We start from the raw sequence: 25,249 nt of genomic DNA, 5'->3' as shown, positions 1-25,249 counted from the left end.
TGCTTCGACGATAAATCCATGCAGTGACGGTAATCCAGCTTTGCCACTTTTTTCCTCGTGTTTCCTAAATGAGATTTTATTTAAATCAGTTAGGTAGGACTTTTTATTATGTTTCTCCCTTGCAACTTTATTGGTATTATTTTCTTTTAATTGCTGGTTTGCGATATCTTAGAATCGATGATTACAAATATGGAGACAAATTTTCAAAATTTTCAAAATTCAATATGGCGGAACCGACATGAAAATGTAAAACTGATCCCAATTACTGAAAATTGTCTATTCAGGGGAAGTAAAAAAATGGAACCAGGAACACGCTACGTCCTCGGCGTTAGTTCTGTGTAATGCTAAAAGCGAGATTTCTTAGTGATTTACTATTTGCCACCATGTTTTGCTGCAATTTTGTAATTGTCAACATATTCGTAACCAGCTACACCAAAAATTTCCTAACATAAAGTTATAAAAAGTGAAGTCACTTTTTTATCTCCAAATCGAACTATGTGATTCCAAAAACCTCTGACTCTATTACCTAACAAGTAAAATATTTTTACCTAACAAAAAACATAATTTTAATGGTTGTTATACAGTTATTCATGTTATACAGTTGTTCATGTAGGAACTCAAATATGTGATTAAAGTCTTATTGGTTTTTTTGAAAAAAATTTAAAATCATAAAGAACAAAGTAGGGAAAGGTGCCATATGAGTATGGCACTATGACGCAAAGGGTTTAAAATAATATTTTATAACATTACAAAAATATTAGGAGAATCTAACATAAATGTATATATACATGTTATAACAAACATGTATATATACATGTTATAATAAACATGTTATAACAACCATTAAAATTATGTTTTTTGTTAGGTAAAAATATTTTTCTTGTTAGGTAATAGAGTCAGAGGTTTTTGGAATCACATAGTTCGATTTGGAGATAAAAAAGTGACTTCACTTTTTATAACTTTATGTTAGGAAATTTTTGGTGTAGCTGGTTACTAAAACTTTTTGTGGGAGTCTCTTTTCTAAATTTTATGAAGGTAAGAAAGTAAAGACAATACATTTGACAGTGTAATTTTTATCAACGAAGTGATTATTTATACGTGAATACTATTTAAATTACATATAATATAGAATAATGTTGCAAAATTGCAGAAACAATCATAACTAAATTGCAAATAAAATTATGTTCAAGTAGAATATAAAGTTACGATAAAAATCAAACTAATATGAAAATAATCGAATCTTGATTTTTTGTTCGGTTTAGTTGTTCGATTAGTTGTTCGGTATATTTTACCGTTCTACCTCGACTGAAGAGCCAAGCCTTAGGACCGTTGAAACTGAAATATTTGTGAGGCACTTATCAATAGCCAAATAAAAATTTATATGTATAACATAAACTCCATATAAACTCCATATAAGGCTGAGTAATACAATTGTTAATCCCGCGATCCTGCGGGCGAGTTAGAGTGGAAAAGCAAAGTATATATAGCCTTGAAAACATTCCAAACTAAAGGTAATTCCGAAAGCTGTTTAATATGAACTAAATTTTTTGTAGTTTTGCTTGTTTTATTTAAATTCATTAGAACGCAACTAAAGAAGCATTACAGTAATAAATTTCACCAGTCTTGTCACCCGTCGGGCAGGCGAGCGCACGGACGTCCAAGTAGTGTGTATGTATGTGTGTGTGTGTAGCAAGAATCTTCCAAGCTTACAAATTCGTTGTTTTTTATATACGGTGTCCAAAAATTCACATTTATTATATGCAATTTCTTTCGTTAATAATTTTTTAAGAAACAACGAGCGATACCTAAAACTTTTTGAGTGTTACTCGAAAGGGTAACGTCTATGACATATGTCAAGGTCACTGGAGGTTGCTTCGTTAAAATGCATGATTATCTGTGTTTGATATATTTATAGATTATATTATATATTCGAATAACTAAAATAATATTCATTCATACAATTATTGAAATTGGACAATATAAACGGAAGAAGCAAACTTAGCCCAATTAAAAGCATACAGGTGGAATATAAAAATGTCTCACGGAGAGATCCCGAAATCTAATCAAGATACAAATTCTATACGTGATCTCTTTCTACATCGCCTTATTGGTTATTGTGTTACAAGTTTGAATTTTGGCTTTTATCAAACCAAATATATAGTAAATATATTTATATTGGAATATTTATATTTATAAAGGAATATGGCGAACAGGAAGAGATAGAAAATAACGCATATAGAAAAAGACCTTTATCATGTTTGCTCAGTCTGTCACCATAATTAGTTGTCTGATAAATTGCAACTTCAAAGTTCTGAAATATAGGATTTCTTGCTACTATGCAAGATATTACAACATTATTTCACATTAAATACATAATATTCATTAAATCGATTAATAAAACCCTATAACATATGTTACGCGCTTTTAAAGCGAAAGAAAGTAAAGACAATATATTTGACAGTGAATGTATATTTTACCAACAAAGTGATTTTTTATACGCGAATTCTATCAAATTTATATGTAATAAACAATAATGTTGGAAAATTGTGGATACAATCATAACTAAATTGCAAAATCAATCCTATCCAAGTAGAGGAATAGAAATATAAGTATATAAAAACACAATGAAAAAAAAATCAAACTAACGAAAAAATTAACGGATATTGATTTTCTGTTCGGTTAAGGTACATTTTGCCGATTGATCTTGGCTAAAGATTCAAGCCTGACTACCGTTGATTCTAAAACCCGTGAGGCAATTATCAATAGCAGAATAAAATTTTATTTGAATAACATAAATTTCATAAAAATGGCCCGAAGGTTAAGTAACAAAGTTTTTAATCCCGTTACCCTCCGAGCCAGTTAGAGTGGAAAAGGGAAATATACGTAGCCTCGAAAACATTCTCAAACTGAAAGTAATTCCGAACCCCGTTATATATGAAATAAATTTTTTGAATTTTGTTTGCAGTATTTAAATTCATAAGATCACAACTAAATAAGCATTACGATAATAAATTTCACCAGTATCGTAGTTTCTATACGGTTTGTAACTTCGAAATTTATTTCCTACAGAACGATGTTCTCTAGGAACATTCATAACTTCTTCTATCTTCCTTATGTTCTCTTCTGCTGTACTTTGTGACGCAGTGGTGAAAAAAAACGGACATGTACGATCTTGCGTTGCGATGAAAATGTTTAACAGTGCATTTCCCACACTAAATTCTGCTTGAAATGCAATAATGATATTTGCTTGTTTATACAAATTTGTGCGCACATAATCCTCATATGACACTCTTGCATTTCCAAGATATAGCTTCCTCTTGATATGGCAGCAATTTGTGCAAACATCATAGTATTCATTCCTGTCACAATCTGTTTCTGGTATTACCAATATAATTCGTAATTCCCTAATTTTATTTCGTGAAAATTCTAATTGATTGTATATATGTAAGAAAATCTCCCATGATGGTAAGCCTGTTACATCTGCTGAACTCGCACCTATGATATGTACGATAAAGATATAACTTCTGGTGCGTATATATTCGGTAACATTATATTCTGGTCTATAAATCTGTGCTTCTTCAAATGAATTTGCGAATTCCTTTAACCCGTAAAATAGGGTCAGTGGAGCTGACATATAATCCGAATATAAATAAGATTTCTCACTCCAAACTTTCATATTTCTATCTCTGTAATTAATGTATTGAATAACAAATGTAAACATGTCATCAAAATCTATTTTTATTCCGGTAAACTTCATATTTTGTGAATACGGATTCATATATTTGTTTATACTTAAGAGATTAAAATTCAGGAATACCAATAAATTCGTGCACATTGACACGTGTTTTTTTTTAAAATCCAATTGGTGCACGTCACAATAATTGGCGGAATAGCAGGTCCTGCAAGTTCGCAGACTAATCTGTTGATGACAAATGAGACATGATTTTGCGCGCATTATCATCTCTTTCTCGTACGGCATTAGATCACGTGTTATTTTCATCCGAATTTCTTGCATAAATGTCTTTCGAAATGACCTCCATTTATCATCTGACTTAAAAGGATGAGCGTTCAATTCCAAGTCTTCTATTCTTGCAAATGGAATAACTGCACAGACTTCCATATGCGAGCTTTGATGCATTATTTGATGCTCCGTGGAACAATAAAAAACCATGTCGCACGAACCACATGGAATTAATTCGCTTTTATTCGGCCTCTTGCAGACATGACAGATATTCGGATTGAAAAACTGATTATAATTATTTTCTGTGTATAATTCATCAAATCTATACAAATTTGTAGTTATGTGGGACATAATATATTGATGTAATTGACAGTTATCAAATACTTTAACCGTTATATTCACTTAGAAATAATGCTGGATATATGAGCGAAGGTAACAATTCTGTACACGACAATTCTGTGCACGAATTCAGTTTTGATGTTCAGTTGATGATAGCCGCAAGGACACTAATAATAGATTTGTGTATGTTTTCGAATATTACGTGATTTATTGACAATATATATTGTAACTGGCGAAATAACGAGTTTCGAATAGCCGTTAGCACATACAATATGTGTACACGTGTAAATTGCCAATATTATAAATATAAGCTGTACGACAATTATTCAGCTATCATCCACACGTCACATATATATCATAAACTAATAATAAATAATTAAAATGAAATATACCTATACAAAAATATATACTATTTATTTATATAAATAGGGTGGTGTGTATCAATTAATTAATAAAAAAATGTTATCACAGTAATAATTCTATTTTATATGAATATTTAAATTAAATTTTGAGGAATTCAGTTATGAATTATACTTTATCCTTCCGCTTAATCATATTTTGAACTTCCGTTTGCTGTATACAAGCTTTCGCGCAGTGCCGACACAAGTCATAGAACTTAAGGAAATGTTTTACTTTGAAAGTTTCATCGAAAAATACTGACTTTCTTTTTTTAAATTTTATTCACTGTGTTAAATAAATATAATACCAATTTCTATTTTCTTTACTTAAGATATATGTATTTTCATTTTTACCATATCATAAAATATTGTAAGTGAGAATCATTCTGATATTTTGTTTCAATGTACTTTTCCTAAAGGATAGGGAAAAGTTTAAACAAATTTGTCTCTTTAACTTTCTTATGATGTTGTTTTATCAGTGTTTGATATACGTTTATTTCAATAAAATATCGTTTTTAATGCTTAATATGCTTAATAGTATAAAATACTATTTATAATATTTTATAATAATTTAACTTCTTTCTTTCTTTCTTTCTTTCTTTCTTCCTTTCTTTCTTTCTTTCAATAGGTGGTGCGTTAATTACTTGCAAATACACAAATGTGCCAAGAACAATCGGATCCTGTTCCGACTTGGTATTATATTAAATCTAACGTTTGCAAGATATCAATCAAACATTTTTAGAACTACTGCTTTTCTATTTTTGGTGAAGACCAGATTGCTTCGGCGATAAATCTATGCAGTGACGGTAATCCAGCTTGGCCCCTTTTTTCTTCGTGTTTCCCAACTGAGATTTTATTTAAATCAGTTAGGTAGGACTTTTATTATATTTCTTCCTTTCAACTTGATTTGTACAATTTTTTTAATTGCTCGTTTGCGATAACTTAGAATTCGAAAAACAGGAATTCTTGTCACATTCGTTTATTGCACACTGGTTACGAATATCAATTAATGCATGTGCAATAAAATCAATGTTATTTGGATGCAGAGAGGACCAAAATATCTGTCTGTTAATAATTGGTGTCTAGTGAAGATCGGGTTTCGGATATAGGTTCTTACAAGAGAGCATGGAAAAAATGTCGAGAATATGAGAAGTGTACGTTAAATACAGTTCTACGATATTTTAAAAATGTAAGTTTCCTAAATTGGTATTTCCTTCTTTTAAATAACAGTTGTATAAATTTGAATTTTTAACTATGTTGTACGATCACGATAATCTCCATTAAAATGAATATTATACATTAGTATGTAGTAATGTTGCATATGAAATATGATGGTTGTAACTCTACAGGATGTTGAAAAAATCACGTTTCGAAAATTGAAATGTTTCTTTTGGACACCCTATAAGTGTCCGAATCAAATCAGATCATACTTGTTTCTACCTTCTTAAAATATTTTATTTTCCACACATTTTTCAGAGCCATAGCTCTTCTCATTCCGAAGAAAAATATTTTATTTTATATTAGAGCTTGATGACATAACTCTGGAACCACGAAGTAACAGATGTTAATATGATAAGTAATTCCATATTGCATCAAGGTGTAACATGTGTGAAAATAAACCCGATATCCCTGAAGGCATCCTATCATATGAAAAGAAACCACGGCCATAAATATTTCCTTATATACGAATTTTTTAAAACTTAGTATAGAGATCTTTTGGGACGCGGATTACGAATGTGGTGTCAAATTTTGAAAATATTCAAAATTCAATATGGCGAAACCGACATGAGAATATAAAAATGATCCCAATTACAGAAAATAGTGTATTCAGGGGAAGTAAAAGAATGGAACAAGGAACACGCTACGTGCTCGGCGTTAATTCTGAGTAATGCTAAAAGCGAGATTTCTTAGGGATTTACTATTTGCCACATGTTTTACTGCAATTTTGTAATTGTCAACATATTCGTAAGCAGCTACACCAAAATCTTCCTAACATAAAGTTATTTAAAAGTCAAGTCACTTTTTTACCTCCAAATCGAACACAGAAACCTCTGACTCTATTACCTAACATGTAAAATGTTACCTAACAAAGAACATAATTTTAATGATTGTTGTATAGTTACTCATGTTATACAGTTGTTCATGTAGAAACTCAATTATGTAATTAAAGCCTTATTGGTTTTTTGAAAAAAATTTAAAATCATAAAAAACAGAGTAGGGAAAGGCGCGATATGGGTATGGCACTATGCTGCAATGAGTTAAAAATAATATTTTATAACATTATAAAGATATTAGGAGAAACTAACCTAATTGTATATATACAAGTTATAATAAACGTTAGTAAGACTTTTTGTAGGAGACTCTTTTCTAAATTTTATGAAGGTAAGAAAATAAAGACAATACATTTGACAGTGTAATTTTTATCAACGAAGTGATTATTTATTCGTAAATACTATTTAAATTACATATAATAAAGAATAATGTGAAAAAATTGTGGAAACAATCATAACTAAATTGCAAATAAAATTATGTTCAAGTAGAATATAAAATTACGGTGAAAATCAAACTAACATGAAAATAATCGAATCTTGATTTTTTGTTCGGTTAAGGTATATTTTGCCGTTCTAGCTCGACTAAAGAGCCAAGCCTTAGGACTGTTAAAACTGAAATATCTGTGAGGCATTTATAAATAGCCAAACAAAACTTTATCTGCATAACTTAAACTCAATATAAACTCCATATAAGGCTGAGTAATACAATTGTTAATCCCCCGGCCCTGCGGGCGAGTTAGAGTGGAAAAGGAAAGTATATATAGACTTGAAAACATTCCAAACTAAAGGTAATTCCGAAAGCTGTTATATATCAACTAAATTTTTTGTAGTTTTGCTTGTTTTATTTAAATTTATAAGAACGCAACTAAAGAAGCATTACGATAATAAATTTCACCATTTTTGTCAGCCGTCGGGCGGACGAGCGCACGGACGTCCAAATAGTGTGTATGAATGTGTGTGTGTAGCAAACATCTTCCTAGCTTACAAATTCGTTGTTTTTTATATACGGTGTCCAAAAATTCACATTTATTTTATGCAATTTCTTTTGTTAATAATTTTTTAAGAAACAACGAGCGATACCTAAAACTTTTTGAGCGTTACTCAAAAGGGTAACGTCCATGACATATGACAAGATCAAGGTCACTGGAGGTTGCTTCGTGCAAAATGCATAATTATCTGTGTTTGATATATTTTTAGATTATATTATATATTCGAATAACTAAAATAATATTCATTCATACAATTATTGAAATTGGACAATATAAACGGAAGAAGCAAACTTAGCCCAATTAAAAGCATACAAGTGGAATATAAAAATGTCTCACGGGGAGATCCCGGAATCTAATCAAGATACAAATTTTATACGTGATCTCTTTCTACATCGCCTTATTGGTTATTGTGTTACAAGTTTGAATTTTGGCTTTTACCAAACCAAATATATAGTAAATATATTTATATTGGAATATTTATATTTATAAAGGAATATGACGAGCAGGGAGAGGTGGAAAATAACGCATATAGAAAAAGACCTTTATCATGTTTGCTTAGTCTGTCACCACAATTAGTTGTCTGATAAATTGCAACTTCAAAGTTCTGAAATATAGGATTTCTTGCTACTATGCAAGATATTACAAAATTATTTTACATTAAATACATAATATTCATTAAATCGATTAATAAAACTCTATAACATATGTTACGCATTTTTAAAGGGAAAGAAAGTAAAGACAATATATTTGACAGTGAATGTATATTTTACCAACAAAGTGATTTTTTATACGCGAATTCTATCAAATTTATATGTAATAAACAATAATGTCGAAAAATTGTGGATACAATCATAACTACATTGCGAAAACAATCCTATCCAAGTACAGGAATAGAAATATAAGTATATAAAAACACAATGAAAAAAAAATCAAACTAACGAAAAAATTAAAGGATATTGATTTTCTGTTCGGTTAAGGTACATTTTGCCGATTCATCTTGGCTAAAGATCCAAGCCTGACTAGCGTTGATTCTGTAAAACCCGTGAGGCAATTATCAATAGCGGAATAAAATTTTATTTGAATAACATAAATTTCATAAAAATGGCCCTAAAGCTAAGCAACAAAGTTATTAATCCCGTGACCCTCAGAGCCAGTTAGAGTGGAAAAGGAAAATATACGTAGCCTCGAAAACATTCTCAAACTAAAAATAATTCCGAACACCATTATATATTAATTAAATTTTTTGAAGTTTTTTTTGCATTATTTAAATTCATAAGATCACAACTAAATAAGCATTACGATAATAAATTTCACCAGTATCGTAGTTTCTGTACGGTTTGTAACTTCGAAATTTATTTTCTACAAAACGATGTTCTCTAGGAACATTCATAACTTCTTCTATCTTCCTTATGTTCTCTTCTGCTTTATTTTGTGACGCAGTGGTGAAAAAAAACGGACATGTATGATCTTGTGTTGCAATGAAAATATCTAACAGTGGACTCCCCATACTAAATTCTGCTTGAAATGCAATAATGATATTTGCTTGTTTATATAAACTTGTGCGCACATAATCCTCATATGACACACTTGCATTTCCAAGATATAGCTGCCTCTTGATATCGACGCATTTTCTGCAAACATTGTAGTATTCATTCCTGTCACAATCTGTTTCTGGTACTACCAATATAATTCGTAATTCCATAATTTTATTTTGTGAAAATTTTAATTTATTGAATATATGTAAGAAAATCTCCCATGATGGTAAGCCCATTACATCTGCTGAACTCGCACCTATGATATGTACGATAAAGAAATAACTTCTGGAGCGTATAAGTCGGTTAACTTTATATTCTTGTCTATAAATCTGTGCTTCTTCAAATGAATTTGCGAATTCCTTTAACCCGTAAAACAGGGTCAGTGGAGCTGACATATAATCCAAATATAAATAAGAAATCTCATTCCAAACTTCCACATTTTTATATTTGGTATTAATGTATTGATAAACAAATGTAAACATGTCATCAAAATCTATTTTTATATCAATAAACTTTATTTTTTGTGGATACGAATTTATATTAAAGGTTTTTATACTTAAGATATTAAAATTCAGGAATACCAATAAATCCGGGCACATTAACTCATGTTTATTTTTAAAATCCCATTGGTGCTCGTCACAATAATTGGCGGAATAGCAGGTCCTGCAAGTTCGCAGACTAATCTGTTGATGACAAATGAGACATGATTTTGCGCACATTATCATCTCTTTCTCGTACGGCATTAGATCACGTGTTATTTTCATCCGAATTCCTTGCATAAATGTCTTTCGAGATGACCTCCATTTGTCATCTGAATTAAAAGGACGAGCGTTCGACTCCAAGTCTTCTATTCTTGCAAATGGAATAACTGAACAGACTTCCATATGCGAGCTTTGATGCATTATTTGATGCTCCGTGGAACAATAAAAGACCATGTCGCACGAACCACATGGTATTAATTCGCCTTGATTCGGCTGCTTGCAGACATGACAAATATTCGGGTTAAAAAACTGATTATAATTATTTTCTGTGTTTGGTTCACACAATGAAAACAAGGTTTTAGTTATATTGTACATAATATACTCATATAATTGACAGTAATCAAATACTTTAATCGTTGTATTCACTTAGAAATAATGGTGGATATATGAGCGAAGGTAATAATTCTGTATACAACAATTCTGTACACGAATTCAGTTTAGATGTTAAGTTGAGTATAACCCGAAGAACACTAATAACAGATTTGTGTATGTTTTCGAATATTATGTGATTTATTGACAATGTATATTGTAACTGGTGAAAGAAGAAGTTTCGAATAGCCATTGGCACATACAGTATGTACATGTGTACATTGCGAATATTATAAATATAAACTGTACGACAATTATTCAGCTATAATCCGTACGACAACATTTTGAGACATACTGATTTTCTAATTTTTATAAAGAACTGATTGCTACGACGATAAATCTATACAGTAATGATAATTGAGCTTTACATCTTTTTTTCATCGTAGTTCCGAACTGTGATTTTATTTAAATCAGTTGGGTAGGATTTTTTATTATGTTTCTTCCTTTTGATTTGATCGGTACGATATTTCTTTAAATTGCTCGTTTGCGATAACTTAGAATTCGAAAAATAGAAGTTTTCGTCACATTCGTTTATTGCGCATTGATTACGAAGATCAATTAATGCATGTACAATAAAAGCAATATTATTTAGTTGCAGAGAGGACCAAAATATCTGTCTGTTACTAATCGGTGTCTAGTGAAGATCGGGTTTTGGATATAAGTTCTTATAAAAAAGCATGGAGAAGATTTCGAGAATATGAGAAGTGTACGTTAAGAATAGTTTTACGATACTTTAAAAATGTAAGTTTCCCAAATTGGTATTTGCTTCTTTAAAAAAAAAAATTATTTAATTTCTTGTATTTTTAACCATGTTGTACCATCACAATAATCTCGCTTAAAATAAATACATGATATATATATATATATATATATATATATATATATATATATATATTATACATGAGTAGTATAATAAATACTATGCATATGTAGTGATGTTGCATATAAAATATGATTGTGGTGACTCCACGGGATGTTGAAAAAATCGCGTTTCGAAATTTGAGATGTTTGTTTTGGACACCGTACAAGTGTTCGAATCAAATCAAACCAGACTGGTTTGAACCTTCCTAAGATATTTTATTTTCCACACTTTTCAGAGCCATAGATCTTCCCGTTCTGAAGAAAATAATTTTTTTTATTTTTGAGCTTATCGATGTAATTCCGGAACTACGTGGTAACAGAAGTTAACATGATAGATAATTTAATATTGGATCATGGTGTAACATGTGTAAAAATGAACCCAATAACGCTGACAGCAACCTACCATACGAAAACAAGCCATGGCCTTTGAAACATACATTTTTCCTTATATACGAATTTTTTGAAACTTGGTATACAGGAATCTTTGGGGTCGCTGATTACAAATATGGAGTCAAATTTTGAAAATCTTCAAAATTCAAAATGGCGGACCTGACATGAAAATGTAAAAATGATCCCGATCACTGAAAATCTTGTATTTAGGGAAAATAAAAAGCTGGAAGAAGAAACTCGCTACGTCCTTGTCGTTAGTTTTGAGTAATGCTAAAAGCGAGATTTCTTAGAGGTTTTCTATTTGCCACCATGTTTGACTGCAATTTTGAATTTTGTAATTGTCAACATATTCGTAATCAACTACTCAAAAAACTTTCTAACATAAAGTTATGTTAAATGTTCACTTTAGGGGAGTCACCTTTGGTGATCTTGATCTTGACATATATTATAGAGGTCATCCTCCTGAGTAACCTTCAGAAGGTTTTAGCCGTCGCTCGTTGTTTGTTAAAATGTTATTAACAAAAAATGTTTTAGAAATTGATCTTAATTCTTGCACGCAGTGCAAACATAAAGAGAGATACAGTGCACAGGATAAATAAATTATATTGAAAAAATTATTTATTCAATATTTATAATAAATTTATTCAGTAAAATTTCCGCTAAGTGGATAGAAATTGGCCATAATTTCAGAAAATTTATCGATTCGATCTTCATAATGATATTTTTGCTTGAACAAAAATTCAGCTAAATAATGCGCATAATGATTTTCATTTCTACCAAAAGAGGTATTCTATTGCGTATATCACACCATAATCTTTCGATGTTTTGAGTATGAACTCCAGTAACCGGATCGACAAAATTGCGAGAATGATTTACAGTTTGATGTAAATAATTTTCTTTACATAAAGCGTCGTAACCACGCCAACAATCATTGTATATTATATAATACTTCCCGATGCAATATAACGACGAATGATGAGTATTAATATAGCTAATGTTCTGACTGGTACTGGCATCACAAATAACCGATCACTCTGTCTTTCCATACCTCCAAATAACCATTGTCCAGTAATTAATTTTCCTTCATGATATTTTCGACGTCCGAATTTTGCTTCGTCTATTTCCACAATTATCCCTGGGCCGCCTAATAGTTTGCTATTATCAGTCACCCACTGATTTAGTAACTAAAATGTGAATAACTTATTAATTAGACAAATTATTTTAAGTAAATTAATAATACTAACTTCACCACAAAAATTAACCCAATCCACAGCAACGGATCTTGATATTTGAATTTACGTTTCCAATAGTTTCTATCGTGGTGAATTCATCATTAAAAAATAAGAAATTATACGACATATTTTCACTAGATCTAAATGTGCTTTTGCAAACCACGTTCTTGTTATTGCACTTAACTTAAAATTGCAAGTCTTTTTTTGCCGTATTCGTCCACGAATTTGTTTATAATACATATCGGTGCAATGCATTATAAGTGATTCTTCTGGTTTTAAACGAATTCTTTTATCACATCGTGGACATAAGATATTTTTTCGGAGCATTTTTTTCGCACTTAAGTAGTTTACTAAATTTTCATAATTATATATTAAATGAATAAACTCATGAAACAGCATGATGAAAATATCTTACTTTAGCTAAGCTCCACGATACACTAATAATGTATGTCGGGACATGATCATAACACACATACAATAGTAGTGCGTGTCAGAACATGATCATAACATGATTATCAACATAGAAATCGTACATACGATCAAAACAAAAATCGCGCAATATACTCTGTGTGCAAAAATTATGTTAAATTTTTTTTAGTAAGTACTGCAATCTCGAACGACTAGCGGGGGACGTTGCCCCCCGCACCTCCCTTAAAAACTAGCCTAACCCAACCTATCGTCACATTAAGCGTCAGTCATTGTTTATTAAAGTGTTGAACTTTTTTGTGTTAATGTGACGGTAGGTTAGTTTTGAGGGGGAGTACGGCATGCGCACTAGTTGTTCGATATTGCAGTTATTATTCGATATTGCTCGTTAACGGCACACAATATCGAAAAATTGTAATATATTTTTCGAACTTCATTCATCAATACTTTTAACAAACAATGAGCGACGGCTAAAACCTACTGAAGGTTACTCAGGAGGATGACTTCTATAATATATATCAAGGTCAAGGTCATCAAAGGTGACTCCCATAAAGTGAACATTTACCAGAAAACAAGTAAGGAAAGGTGCGATAAGGGTATAACACTATGCCGCAAAAGGTTAAAAGTAATATTTTATAACGTTATAAAAATATTAGAAGAATCTAAACTAATTGTATATATACAAGTTATAATAAACGTTAATAAGACTTTTTATAAGAGCCTCTTTTCTAAATTTTAAGAAGATAAAAAAGTAAAGGCAATAAACTTAGTAGTTAATGTATTTTTTATCAACGAAGTGATTATTTATTCGTGAATATTATCCAATTTACATATAATAAAGAATAGTGTTGAAATATTGCGGAAAAAATCATAACTAACTTGCAAATACAATTATGTTCAAGTAAAATATAAAATTACGGTGAAAATTCAAGTAACGAGAAAATAATCGAATCTTGATTTTCTATTCGGCATATGTACATTTTGCAGTTCCAGCTCTGCTGAAGACTAAGTCTTAGGACTATTGACTGTAATATCTGTAAGGCACTTATCATTAGCCAAACAAAATTTTATCTAAATAATTTAAACTCATATAAACGGTCCTAAGGCTGAGCAATACAATTGTTAATCCCGCGGTTCTGCGGGCGAGTTAGAGTGGAAAAGGGAAATATACGTAGCCTCGAAAACATTATCAAACTAAAAGTAATTCCAAACGCCGTTATATATGAATTAAATTTTTTTAATTTTCTTAATTTTGTTTGCATTATTTAAATTTATAAGAACACAACTAAATAAGCATTACGATAATAAATTTCACCAGTATCGTAGTTTCTGTACGGTTTGTAACTTCGAAATTTATTTTCTACAGAACGATGTTCTCTAGGAACATTCATAACTTCTTGTATCGTCCTTATGTTCTCTTCTGCTTTACTTTGTGACGCAGTGGTGAAAAAAAACGGACATGTACGATCTTGCGTTGCGATGAAAATGTTTAACAGTGCATTTCCCACACTAAATTCTGCTTGAAATGCAATAATGATATTTGCTTGTTTATACAAATTTGTGCACACATAATCCTCATATGACACTCTTGCGTTTCCAAGATATAGCTGCCTTTCGAAACTGTTGCATCTTCTGCAAACATTGTAGTATTCATTCCTGTCACAATCTGTTTCTGGTAATACTAATATAATTCGTAATTCCTTAATTTTATTTCGTGAAAGTTCTAATTTATTGAATATATGTAAGAAAATCTCCCATGATGGTAAGCCCGTTACATCTGCAGAATTCGCACCTATGATATGTACGATAAAGGTATAACTTCTGAAGCGCATATGTGGGATAATTTTATATTCGGGTCTATAAATCTGTGCTTCTTCAAATGAATTTGCGAATTCCTTTAACCCGTAAAATAGGGTCAGTGGAGCTGACATATAATCCGAATATATATAAGATTTCTCACTCCAAGTTTTCACATTTCCTACTTTGTCATTAATGTATTGAATAACAAATGTAGGCATGTCATCAAAATCTATTTTTATTTGGGTAAACTTTATATTATGTGGATACGAATTTCTAATATATTTGTTTATACTTAAAAGATTAAGATTGAGGAATACCAATAAACTCGTGCACATTGAGACGTGTTTTTTTTTAAAATCCAATTGGTGTTCGTCACAATAATTGGCGGAATAGCAGGTCCCGCAAGTTCGCAGACTAATCTGTTGATGACAAATGAGACATGATTTTGGGCACATTATTATCTCTTTCTCGTATGGCTTTAGATCACGTGTTATTTTCATCCGAATTTCTTGCATAAATATCTTTCGAAATGACATCCATTCATCATCTGAGTTAAAAGGACGAGCGTTCAATTCCAAGTCTTCTGTTCTTGCAAATGTCATAACTGCACAGACTTCCATATGCGAGCTTTGATGCATTATTTGATGCTCCGTGGAACAATAAAAGACCATGCCGCACAAACCACATGGCTTTAATTCGTCTTGATTCGGCTTCTTGCAGACATGACAGATATTCGGATTGAAAAACTGATTATAATTATTTTCTGTGTATAAGTCATCAAATTTAAACAAGTTTTTAGTTATGCGGGACATAATATACTGATGCAATTGACAGTTATCAAATACTTAAATCGTTATATTCACTTAGAAATAATGCTGGATATATGAGCGAAGATAATAATTCTGTACACGACAATCTGTGCACGAATTCAGTTTTGATGTTCAGTTGATGATAGCCGGAAGGACACTAATAATAGATTTGTGTATGTTTTCGAATATTACGTCATTTATTGACAATGTATATTGTAACTGGCGAAATAACGAGTTTCGAATAGCCATTAGCACATACAATATGTGTACATGTGTAAATTGCCAATATTATAAATACAAACTGTACGACAATTATTTAGCTATCATCCATACGTCACATATACATCATAAATTGATAATAAATAATTAAAATGAAATATACTTATACAAAAATATATACTATTTATTTATATAAATAGGGTAGTGTGTATCAATTAATTAATTAAAAAATGTTATCACAGTAATAATTCTATTTTATATGAATATTTAAATTAAATTTTGAGAAATTCAGTTATGAATTATACTTTATATTTCCGTTAAATCATATTTTGAACTTCCGTTTGCAGTATACAAGCACTCGCGCAGTGCAGACACAAGTCGTAGAACTTGTAAATGTTTAACTAAGGAAATGTTTTACTTTGAAAATTTCATCGAAAAATACTGACTTTCTTTTTTTTAATTTTACTCACTGTGTTAAATAAATATAATACCAATTTCTATTTTTTATACTTAAGATATATATATTTTCATTTTCAACATATCATAAAATATTGTAACTGATAATCATTCTAATATTTTGTTTTAATGTACTTTTCCTAAAGGATAGGGAAAAGTTCAAATATATTTGTCTCTTTAACCTTCTTATGATATTATTTTATCAGTGTTTGATATACGTTTATTAGAACAAAATATTGTGTTTAATGCTTAATATGCTTAATTGTATAAAATACTATTTATAATATTTCATAATAATTTAACTTCTTTCTTTCTTTCTTTCAATACGATGGTGCGTTAATTACTTGCGAATACACAAATGTGCTAAGAACAATCGGATCCTGTTCACACTTGGTATTATATTAAATCTAACGTTAAATCTAACGTAAATCTAACAAGATATCAATCAAAAATTTTGAGACCTACTGCTTTTCTATTTTTGATGAAGACCAGATTGCTTCGACGATAAATCCATGCAGTGACGGTAATCCAGCTTTGCCCCTTTTTTTCATCGTGTTTCCCAAATGAGATTTTATTTATATCAGTTAGGTAGGACTTTTTATAATGTTTTTTACTTTCAACTTGATTTGTATTATTTTTTTTTAATTGCTCGTTTGCGATAACTTAGTATCGATAATTACGAATATGGAGTCAAATTTTGAAAATTTTTAAAATTCAATATGGCATACCCGATATGAAAATGTAAAAATAATCCGAATCACTGAAAATCGTGTATTCGGGGGAAATAAAAAGATAGAACAAAGAACTCGCTACGTTCTCGGCGTTAGTTCTGAGTAATGCTAAAAGCGAGATTTCTTAGTAGTTTACTATTTGCCACCATGTTTTACTGCAATTTTGTAATTGTCAACATATTCGTAAGCAGCTACACCAATAATTTCCTAACATAAAGTTATTTAAAAGTCAAGTCACATTTTTACCTCCAAGTCGAACTATGATTCCAAAAATCTCTGACTCTATTACCTAACAATAAATTTTTACCTAACAAAGAACATAATTTTAATAGTTGTTATATAGTAATTCATGTTATACAGTTGTTCATGTAGGAACTTAAATGTGTGATTAATGTCCTATTGGTTCATTGAAAAAAATGTAAAAAGCATAATAAAAAAGAGTAGGAAAAAATGCGATATGGGTATGCCGCAATGGCTTAAAAATAATATTTTATAACATTATAAAAATATTAGGAAAAACTAACCTAACATATACATATACAAGTTATAATAAACGTTAGTAACACTTTTTGTGGGAGACTCTCTTGTAAATTTTAAGAAGATAAGAAAGTAAAGGCAATAAACTTAGCAGTTAATGTATTTTTTATCAACGAAGTGATTATTTATTCGTGAATACTATCCAATTTACATATAATAAAGAAATATTGTGTTGAAATATTGCGGAAAAAATCATAACTAAGTTGCAAATACAATTTTGTTCAAGTAAAATATAAAATTACGATGAAAATTAAAGTAACGAGAAAATAGTCGAATCTTGATTTTCTGTTCGGCTTATGTACATTTTCCACTTCCAGCTCTGCTGAAGGCTAAGCCTTAGGACTGTTAACACGGTAATATTTGTGAGGCACTTATCATTAGCCAAACAAAATTTTATCTGAATAATTTAAACTCATATAAACACATATAAATTTTAATTTATTGAATATATGTAAGAAAATCTGCCATGATGGTAAGCCTATGGCTACATCTGCTCGCACCTATGATATGTACGATGAAGGTATAACTTCTGGAGAGTATATATCGGGTAACTTTATATTCTGGTCTATAAATCTGAGCTTCTGTAAATGAACTTGCGAATTCCTTTAACCCGTAAAATAGGGTCAGAGCAGCTGACATATAATCTGAATATAAATAAGAATTCTCTTTCCAAACTTTCACATTTCTATTTTTGCAATTAATGTATTGAATAACAAATGTAAACATGTCATCAAAATCTATTTTTATTTTGCTAAACTTCATATTTTGTGGATACGAATTTATACGTCTGAAATTTATATTTATGAAATTAAAATTCAGAAATACCAATAAATTCGTGCACATTGACTCGTGTTTTTTTTTTAAAACCAATTCGTGCTCGTCACAATAATTGGCGGAATAGCAGGTCCTGCAAGTTCGCAGACTAATCTGTTGATAACAAATGCGACATGATTTTGGGCACATTATTATCTCTTTCTCGTATGGCTTTAGATCACGTATTATTTTCATCTGAATGCCTTGCATAAATATCTTTCGAAATGACCTCCATTCATCATCTGAGTTAAAAGAACTAGCGCTTGATTCCAAGTCTTCTATTCTTGCAGTTGTAAAAACTGCACAGATTTCTATATGCGCACTGTGATGGATTATTTGATGCTCCTTGGAACAATAAAAGACCATGCCGCACAAATCACATGGTATTAACTCGCTTTGACTTGGCTTCTTGCAGACATGACAGATATTCGGATTGAAAAACTGATTATAATTATTTTCTGTGTACATTCCACGATATAAATACAAGGTTTTAGTTATTTCCGACATAATATTCTCGTGTAATTGACAATTTTTAAATACTTTAATCGTTATATTCACTTAGAAATAATGCTGGATACATAAGCGAAGGTAATAATACTGTACACGACAATTCTGTACACGAATTCAGTTTAGATGTTCAGTTGATGATAGCCCAAAGGTCACTAATGACAGACTTCTGTATGTTTTTGAATATTATGTGATTTATTGACAATGTATATTGAAACTGGCGAAAGAACGAACTTCGAATAGCCATTAGCACATACAATATGTACATGTATATATTGTGAATATTATAAACATAACCTGTACGACAATTATTCAGCTATTATGCGTACGACATATATATATCATAAATTAATAACAAAGAATTGATACTAAATATACTTACATAAAAGTGTGTATTATTTATTTATATAAATAAGATGGAGTGTATATTTAATTAATTAATGTTATTAAAGTAATAATTCTATTTTATATAAATATTTAAATTAACTAATGCCGCAAAAGGGTTAAAAGTAATATTTTATAACATTATAAAATATTAGGAGAATCTAACCTAACTGTATATATACTAGTTATAATAAACGTTAGTAAGACTTTTTGTGGGGGTCTCTTTTCTAAATTTTAAGAAGATAAGAAAGTAAAGACAATATATTTGACAGTGAATGTATTTTTTATCAACAAAGTGATTATTTATTCGTGAATACTAACAAATTTACATATAATAAAGAATAATGTTGAAAAAGTAGGAAAACAATCATGACTAGTTGCAAATACAATTATATTCATGTAGAATATAAAATTACGATGAAAATCAAACTAACAAGAAAATAATTGAATTTTGGTTATTTGTTCGGCTCAGGTACATTTTGCCGTTCCAGCTCGGCTGAAGAGCCAAGGCTTAAGACCGTTGACATTGTAATATCTGTGAAGCACTTATTAATAGCCGAACCAAACTTTATCTACATAACTGAAACTCCATATAAACTGCTCTAAGGCTGAAAAATACAATTGTTAATCTCGCGACCCTGCGGGCGAGTTACAGTGGAAAAGGAAGTATATGTAGCCTTGAAACCATTCCCAAACTGAAGATAATTCCGAAAGCTGTTATATATTAACTAAATTTTTTGTTGTCTTGCTTGGCTTATTTAATTTCATGAGAACACAACTATATGAGCATTACGATAATAAATTCCACCAGTCTTATAGTTTCTATACGGTCTATAACTACGAAATTTATTTTCTACAGAACGCTATTCTCTAGAAACATTCATAACTTCTTGTATCTTCTTTATGTTCTCGTCTGCTTTATTTTGTGACGCAGTAATGAAAAAAAACGGACATTTACGACCTTGTGTTGCAACAAAAGTATCTAACAATGCACTTTCCACACTAAATTCTGCTTGAAATGCAATAATGATACTTGCTTGCTTGTATAAATTTGTGCGCACATAATCCTCATATGAGACACGTGCATTTTCATGATAAAGTCGCTTATTTGATGAGCAGCATTTGAAACAAACATTATAGTATTTATTTCCGTTACAATCTGTTTCTGCTACTATCAATATAATTCTTAATTCTTTAATTTTATTTTGCGAAGATTTATATTTATCAAAAATATGTAAAAGAAGCTCCCATGACGATAAACCGATTATATCTGCAGAACTCACACCTATGACATGTACGATAAAGAGATAATTATTGTGGAGTTTAATAAATTTATATTCTTATCTATAAATCTGTTCTTCTTCAAATAAATCTGCGAACTTCTTTAATCCATAACATACTATCAGAGGAGCTGATATATTATCTGAATACATACAATGTATGAATACTTATCACAAGTTTCCACATTTCTATGTTTACTAATGTGTTGACTAACAAATGTAAACACGTGACCAAATCAATTTTCATTGCGGAAAACTTCATATATTGGATATGATTTCATATTAGTGCAGTTGATAATTGAAATATTCAAGTTCAGCAATATCATTAAGTCTGTGCGCATATACATGTGCTTTTCTTAAAAATCCAGTTGGTGCTCGTCACAATAATTGGCGGAGTAACAGTTTTTGCAAGTTCGTAGATTTACCTGTTTATGACAATTAAGACACAATTTTGCGCACATCATTATCTCTATCTCGTACGGCTTTAAGTCACGTGTTATTTTCATCTGAATACCTTGCATAAATGTCTTTCGAGATGACTTCCATTCTTTATCTGAGTTAGAAGGACGAGCGTTAGGTTTTCAGTCTTCTGACTTTCTGACTTTAATTTCTGATTTTAGTTTCTGACAAAAAGCTACCCAAGAAATACTGAACAGTATTTTCAGCGTTTTTAATAGACAAAAACTGTCTAGTATTTACTTACTATTTTTTTATGTCTAGTTTCTGGCTAATAATTGGCCATGAAAAAATAGCCAGTATTTTCTGCCAAGTTTCAAAGCAGTAACTGTCTATTTAATCCTAGCCAGTAAAAACTGTCTAATTAGTGGTCAGTAATCAGTTTTTCCCTGAGATGTTTCTACTTGGATACTTTTAAGTTTTTAAAACAAATATCTTTACTTCACTGTCCATAACATTAAAATGTTATATGCGATGCTTTTCAACGTGCTAAGAAATTTCTATGAGTAGACATATATACTTTCGAAACTTTAAAATCGCATATATCCGAAAATATATGCGACCCCAACATAGCATAAATTACACAGAATTTCATACTTTACAACATATATAAAAAAGGAAACATCGACGAGATATTATCTTTTATGCAGATTTACCAAATAAAAATATTATCGGTTAGTGGCTTATGTGAAAACGGCAACACATATAGTACTACATGGGTCTTTCAATTTTAGCCCTTTTATCTTCCAAGTGGTTTGAAAAATCTATAAAAATTCACAGATATACTTTCGAGTTTCTAAAACAAATATCTTTACTTCATTGTGCATAACATTAAAATGTAATATATCCGATGCTCTTCCGTGCTGAGAAATTTCTATGAGTAGAAACCGTCAGGATTCGTAATATCCATTTAGGGCCTCTAAGGGTTAAGAAGACAATTATAAATAACCTTCGTTGTAAGTTATTGTTTAAATAAAAAAATATATATAAATACAACATCCTTCACAGCTTGTGAACTGTTATATAACCGTTTTTAACATATATTATTATTATTATCTTATTTGTTATAGGATATAAAATCCGTTTTTATCATTTTGTCTTTTAACAATATAATTCGTGATGTAGACTACTGCTGTTAATTTTTGTCTTCCTTGCCGGACGATGATGATATATTTTTAGCGTATCATCTTAAAACTTCATTTTTGTTAATTGAAGATGTTGAAAAAGAATCAAATTTCTAATCAATTCTTCTGGACATTGTTGTAAAATGCTTCTTTGAGATAAAAATTGAATACAACACTATTAGCATAATTCTACTATATATACATTGATTATTTTAGAAATTAACTTTAATATTCGTCAAGATTCTCTATAAACTCCGTTCTATACAAGCACTACAATGCACTACTGACACTATATTGAGAGTTAATTATTTATATTGTTACGTACAAGCAGAGAAATCTGGTTAAAATTTTTTTCAAAGTGTCATTACGTGAGATTCATTTTGTTTCGTGAAGCGTGAATATATTTTCGACCCAAATATAGATAAGATCAGTTGTCTCATAACATTCATTTTTGCACATTATCATAAATATATTATTTATTTAAATATCTGAAAATGTTAAATGTCTGAAATAGAAGCATAACATTTTTAGTATCTCACTGGTTTTCACTAAAACCAGCATAAAACAAAAAATGCATTGAAATTAAATACAATTAAGTTTACTTTTATAAAAATTAAAAAGTAACGATTAAAGTAACGACGTTTCGTTATTCGTTACAAAAAAATGTATCGCCGTTACTCTTTCGTTACTGATACAAAAAAGTAACAGCGTTACCTAATCGTTACTAAATAAAGAAACGATACTAGTAACGGCGTTACAAGTAATGCGTTATTTCCTAACACCGATAATTAGTTATTTGAGAAATTACAACTTCAAAGTTCTAAAATATAGAATATCTTACCTACATTGCAAGATATTACAAAATAATTTCACATTAAATGCATAATAATCATTAAACCGATACTAAAACTCTATAACGTATGTTACGCATTTTTAAAGGAAAAGAAAGTAAAGACAATATATTTGACAGTTAATGTATATTTTATCAACAAAGTGATTATTTGTACGCAAATACTATCAAATTTATATATAATAAACAATAATGCTGAAAAATTGCGGATACAATAATAACTAAGTTGCGAAAACAATCATATCCAAGTATAGGAATAGAAGTATAAGAATATAAAATCACAATTAAAATCAAACTAAAAAGAAAATTTACGGATCTTGATTTTCTGTTCGGCTAAGATACATTTTGTCGTTTAAGCTCAGCTGAAAAGCCAAGCCTTAAGGACGTTGATACAGTAACATATGTGAGGCACTTATCAACAGCCGTATAAAATTTTATTCGTATAACATAAACTTCATATAAACGGTCCTAAGGCAGAGCGATACAATTATTAATGCTGTGACCATTCGAACTTGTTAGAGTAGAAAAGGAAAGTATAATAAGTAAACGTAACCTCGAAACCGTTCCCAAACTGAAAAGAATTCTGAACGCTGTTACATATTCACTGAATTTCTTGTTAGCTAGTTTGTATTATATAAATTCAGAAGAACACAACTAAATGAGTATTACGATAATACATCTCACCAGTCTCGTAATTTCTGTATGGTTTATAACTCCGAAATTTATTTTCTATAGAACGATGTTCTCTAGGAACATACATGACTTCTTGAATCTTCTTTATGCTCTCTTCTGCTTCATTTTGTGATGCAGTAGTGAAAAAAAACGGACATGTACGATCTTGTGTTTTGATGAAAATATTTAACAGTGGACTCCCCATACTAAATTCTGCTTGAAATGCAATAATGATATTTGCTTGCTTATACAAATTTGTGCGAATATATTCCTCATATGACACACTTGCATTTCCAAGGTATAGCTTCCTATGTGAGAAGACGCATTGGCTGCAAACTTTATAATATGCATTGCAGTCAAAATCCGTTTCTGGTTCTACCAATATAATTCGTAATTCCATAATTTTATTTGGTGAAAATTCTAATTGATTGAATATATGTAAGAAAATCTCCCATGATGGTAAGCCCGTTACATCTGCTGAACTCGCACCTATGATATGTACGATAAAGAAATAACTTCTGGGCTTGTAAATAAGTTTATATTCTTCTCTATAAATCTGTGCTTGTTCAAATATATTTACGAATTCCTTTAATCCGTACAATAGGGTCAGTGGAGCTGATATTAAATTCGATAAGATGTAACAATACTTACTCCAAGCTCCCATGATTGAATAGTATTTACGAATGTATTGATTAACAAACGTAATCATGTCATCAAAATCTAATTTTATTTGGCTAAGCCTCATTTCTGGTTGCAACGTATTTATATCATCGGTGCATACATTTAAAATATTGAAATTTAGGAATACCAATAACTCCTTGCACATTGAATCGTGTTTTTCTTTAAAATCCCATTGGTGCTCGTCGCAATAATTGGCGGAATAGCAGGTCCTGCAAGTTCGCAGGCTAATCTGTTGATGACAAATGAGACATGATTTTGCGCACATTATCATCTCTTTCTCGTACGGCTTTAGATCACGTGTCATTTTCACCTGAATTCCTTGCATAAATGTCTTTCGAGATGACCTCCATTCATCATCTGAGTTAAAAGAACTAGCGTTTGATTCCAAGTCTCCTGTTCTTGCAAATATAATAACTATACAGATTTCCATATGCGAACTTTGATGCATTATTTGATGCTCTTTGGAACAATAAAAGACCATGTCGCATGAACCACATGGCATTAATTCGCCTTGACTTGGCCTCTTGCAGACATGACAGATATTCGGATTGAAAAACCGACTATAATTATTTCCTACGTATAATTCATTAAATTTATGCAAGGCGTTAGATATGTTGC

The 25,249-nt window shown here is 30.4% G+C and overlaps 6 protein-coding genes and 1 long non-coding RNA gene across 8 annotated transcripts in view; 1 reads left to right on the top strand and 6 right to left on the bottom strand.

Moving 5' to 3' along the window:
- LOC116842921 (serine-rich adhesin for platelets-like) overlaps positions 1 to 25,249 on the bottom strand; it is a 261,954-nt gene that overhangs the window by 169,363 nt on the left and 67,342 nt on the right. The gene's annotated exons all lie outside the window — the stretch shown is intronic.
- Positions 941 to 16,220, bottom strand: LOC116842926. The gene is made up of 2 exons (XM_032812805.1): positions 15,178 to 16,220; positions 941 to 3,568 (listed from the first exon to the last, which is right to left on the bottom strand). The coding sequence occupies exons 1-2, from the start codon at positions 15,922 to 15,924 to the stop codon at positions 2,975 to 2,977; spliced, it is 1,341 nt and encodes a 446-aa protein (XP_032668696.1). The 5' UTR covers positions 15,925 to 16,220; the 3' UTR covers positions 941 to 2,974.
- LOC116842935 lies at positions 3,540 to 4,478 on the bottom strand. Its single transcript, XM_032812827.1, has 2 exons — positions 3,818 to 4,478; positions 3,540 to 3,686 (listed from the first exon to the last, which is right to left on the bottom strand). Exons 1-2 carry the CDS (start codon positions 4,310 to 4,312, stop codon positions 3,681 to 3,683), a joined length of 501 nt encoding a protein of 166 aa, XP_032668718.1. The 5' UTR covers positions 4,313 to 4,478; the 3' UTR covers positions 3,540 to 3,680.
- LOC116842933 lies at positions 7,198 to 10,657 on the bottom strand. The gene is made up of 2 exons (XM_032812826.1): positions 9,855 to 10,657; positions 7,198 to 9,369 (listed from the first exon to the last, which is right to left on the bottom strand). The coding sequence occupies exons 1-2, from the start codon at positions 10,347 to 10,349 to the stop codon at positions 9,313 to 9,315; spliced, it is 552 nt and encodes a 183-aa protein (XP_032668717.1). The 5' UTR covers positions 10,350 to 10,657; the 3' UTR covers positions 7,198 to 9,312.
- LOC116842936 lies at positions 10,583 to 13,648 on the top strand. Its single transcript, XR_004377790.1, has 3 exons — positions 10,583 to 10,821; positions 10,996 to 11,144; positions 11,501 to 13,648. It is a non-coding gene; the product is annotated as an uncharacterized LOC116842936 (long non-coding RNA).
- Positions 17,981 to 19,481, bottom strand: LOC116842931. The gene has a single exon (XM_032812823.1). The coding sequence runs from the start codon at positions 19,182 to 19,184 to the stop codon at positions 18,303 to 18,305; it is 882 nt and encodes a 293-aa protein (XP_032668714.1). The 5' UTR covers positions 19,185 to 19,481; the 3' UTR covers positions 17,981 to 18,302.
- LOC116842884 lies at positions 23,919 to 25,112 on the bottom strand. The gene has a single exon (XM_032812701.1). It carries the CDS (start codon positions 25,110 to 25,112, stop codon positions 23,919 to 23,921), a length of 1,194 nt encoding a protein of 397 aa, XP_032668592.1.

The sequence above is a fragment of the Odontomachus brunneus genome, unplaced genomic scaffold (genome assembly GCF_010583005.1).
Source record: "Odontomachus brunneus isolate Ranch 3 - 2012 unplaced genomic scaffold, Obru_v1 Obru_scaffold_028, whole genome shotgun sequence".
NCBI lineage: Eukaryota > Metazoa > Arthropoda > Insecta > Hymenoptera > Formicidae > Odontomachus > Odontomachus brunneus.
The sequence above is the reverse complement of the archived record's forward strand: the minus strand, read 5'-3'. Positions and strand labels throughout refer to the sequence as shown.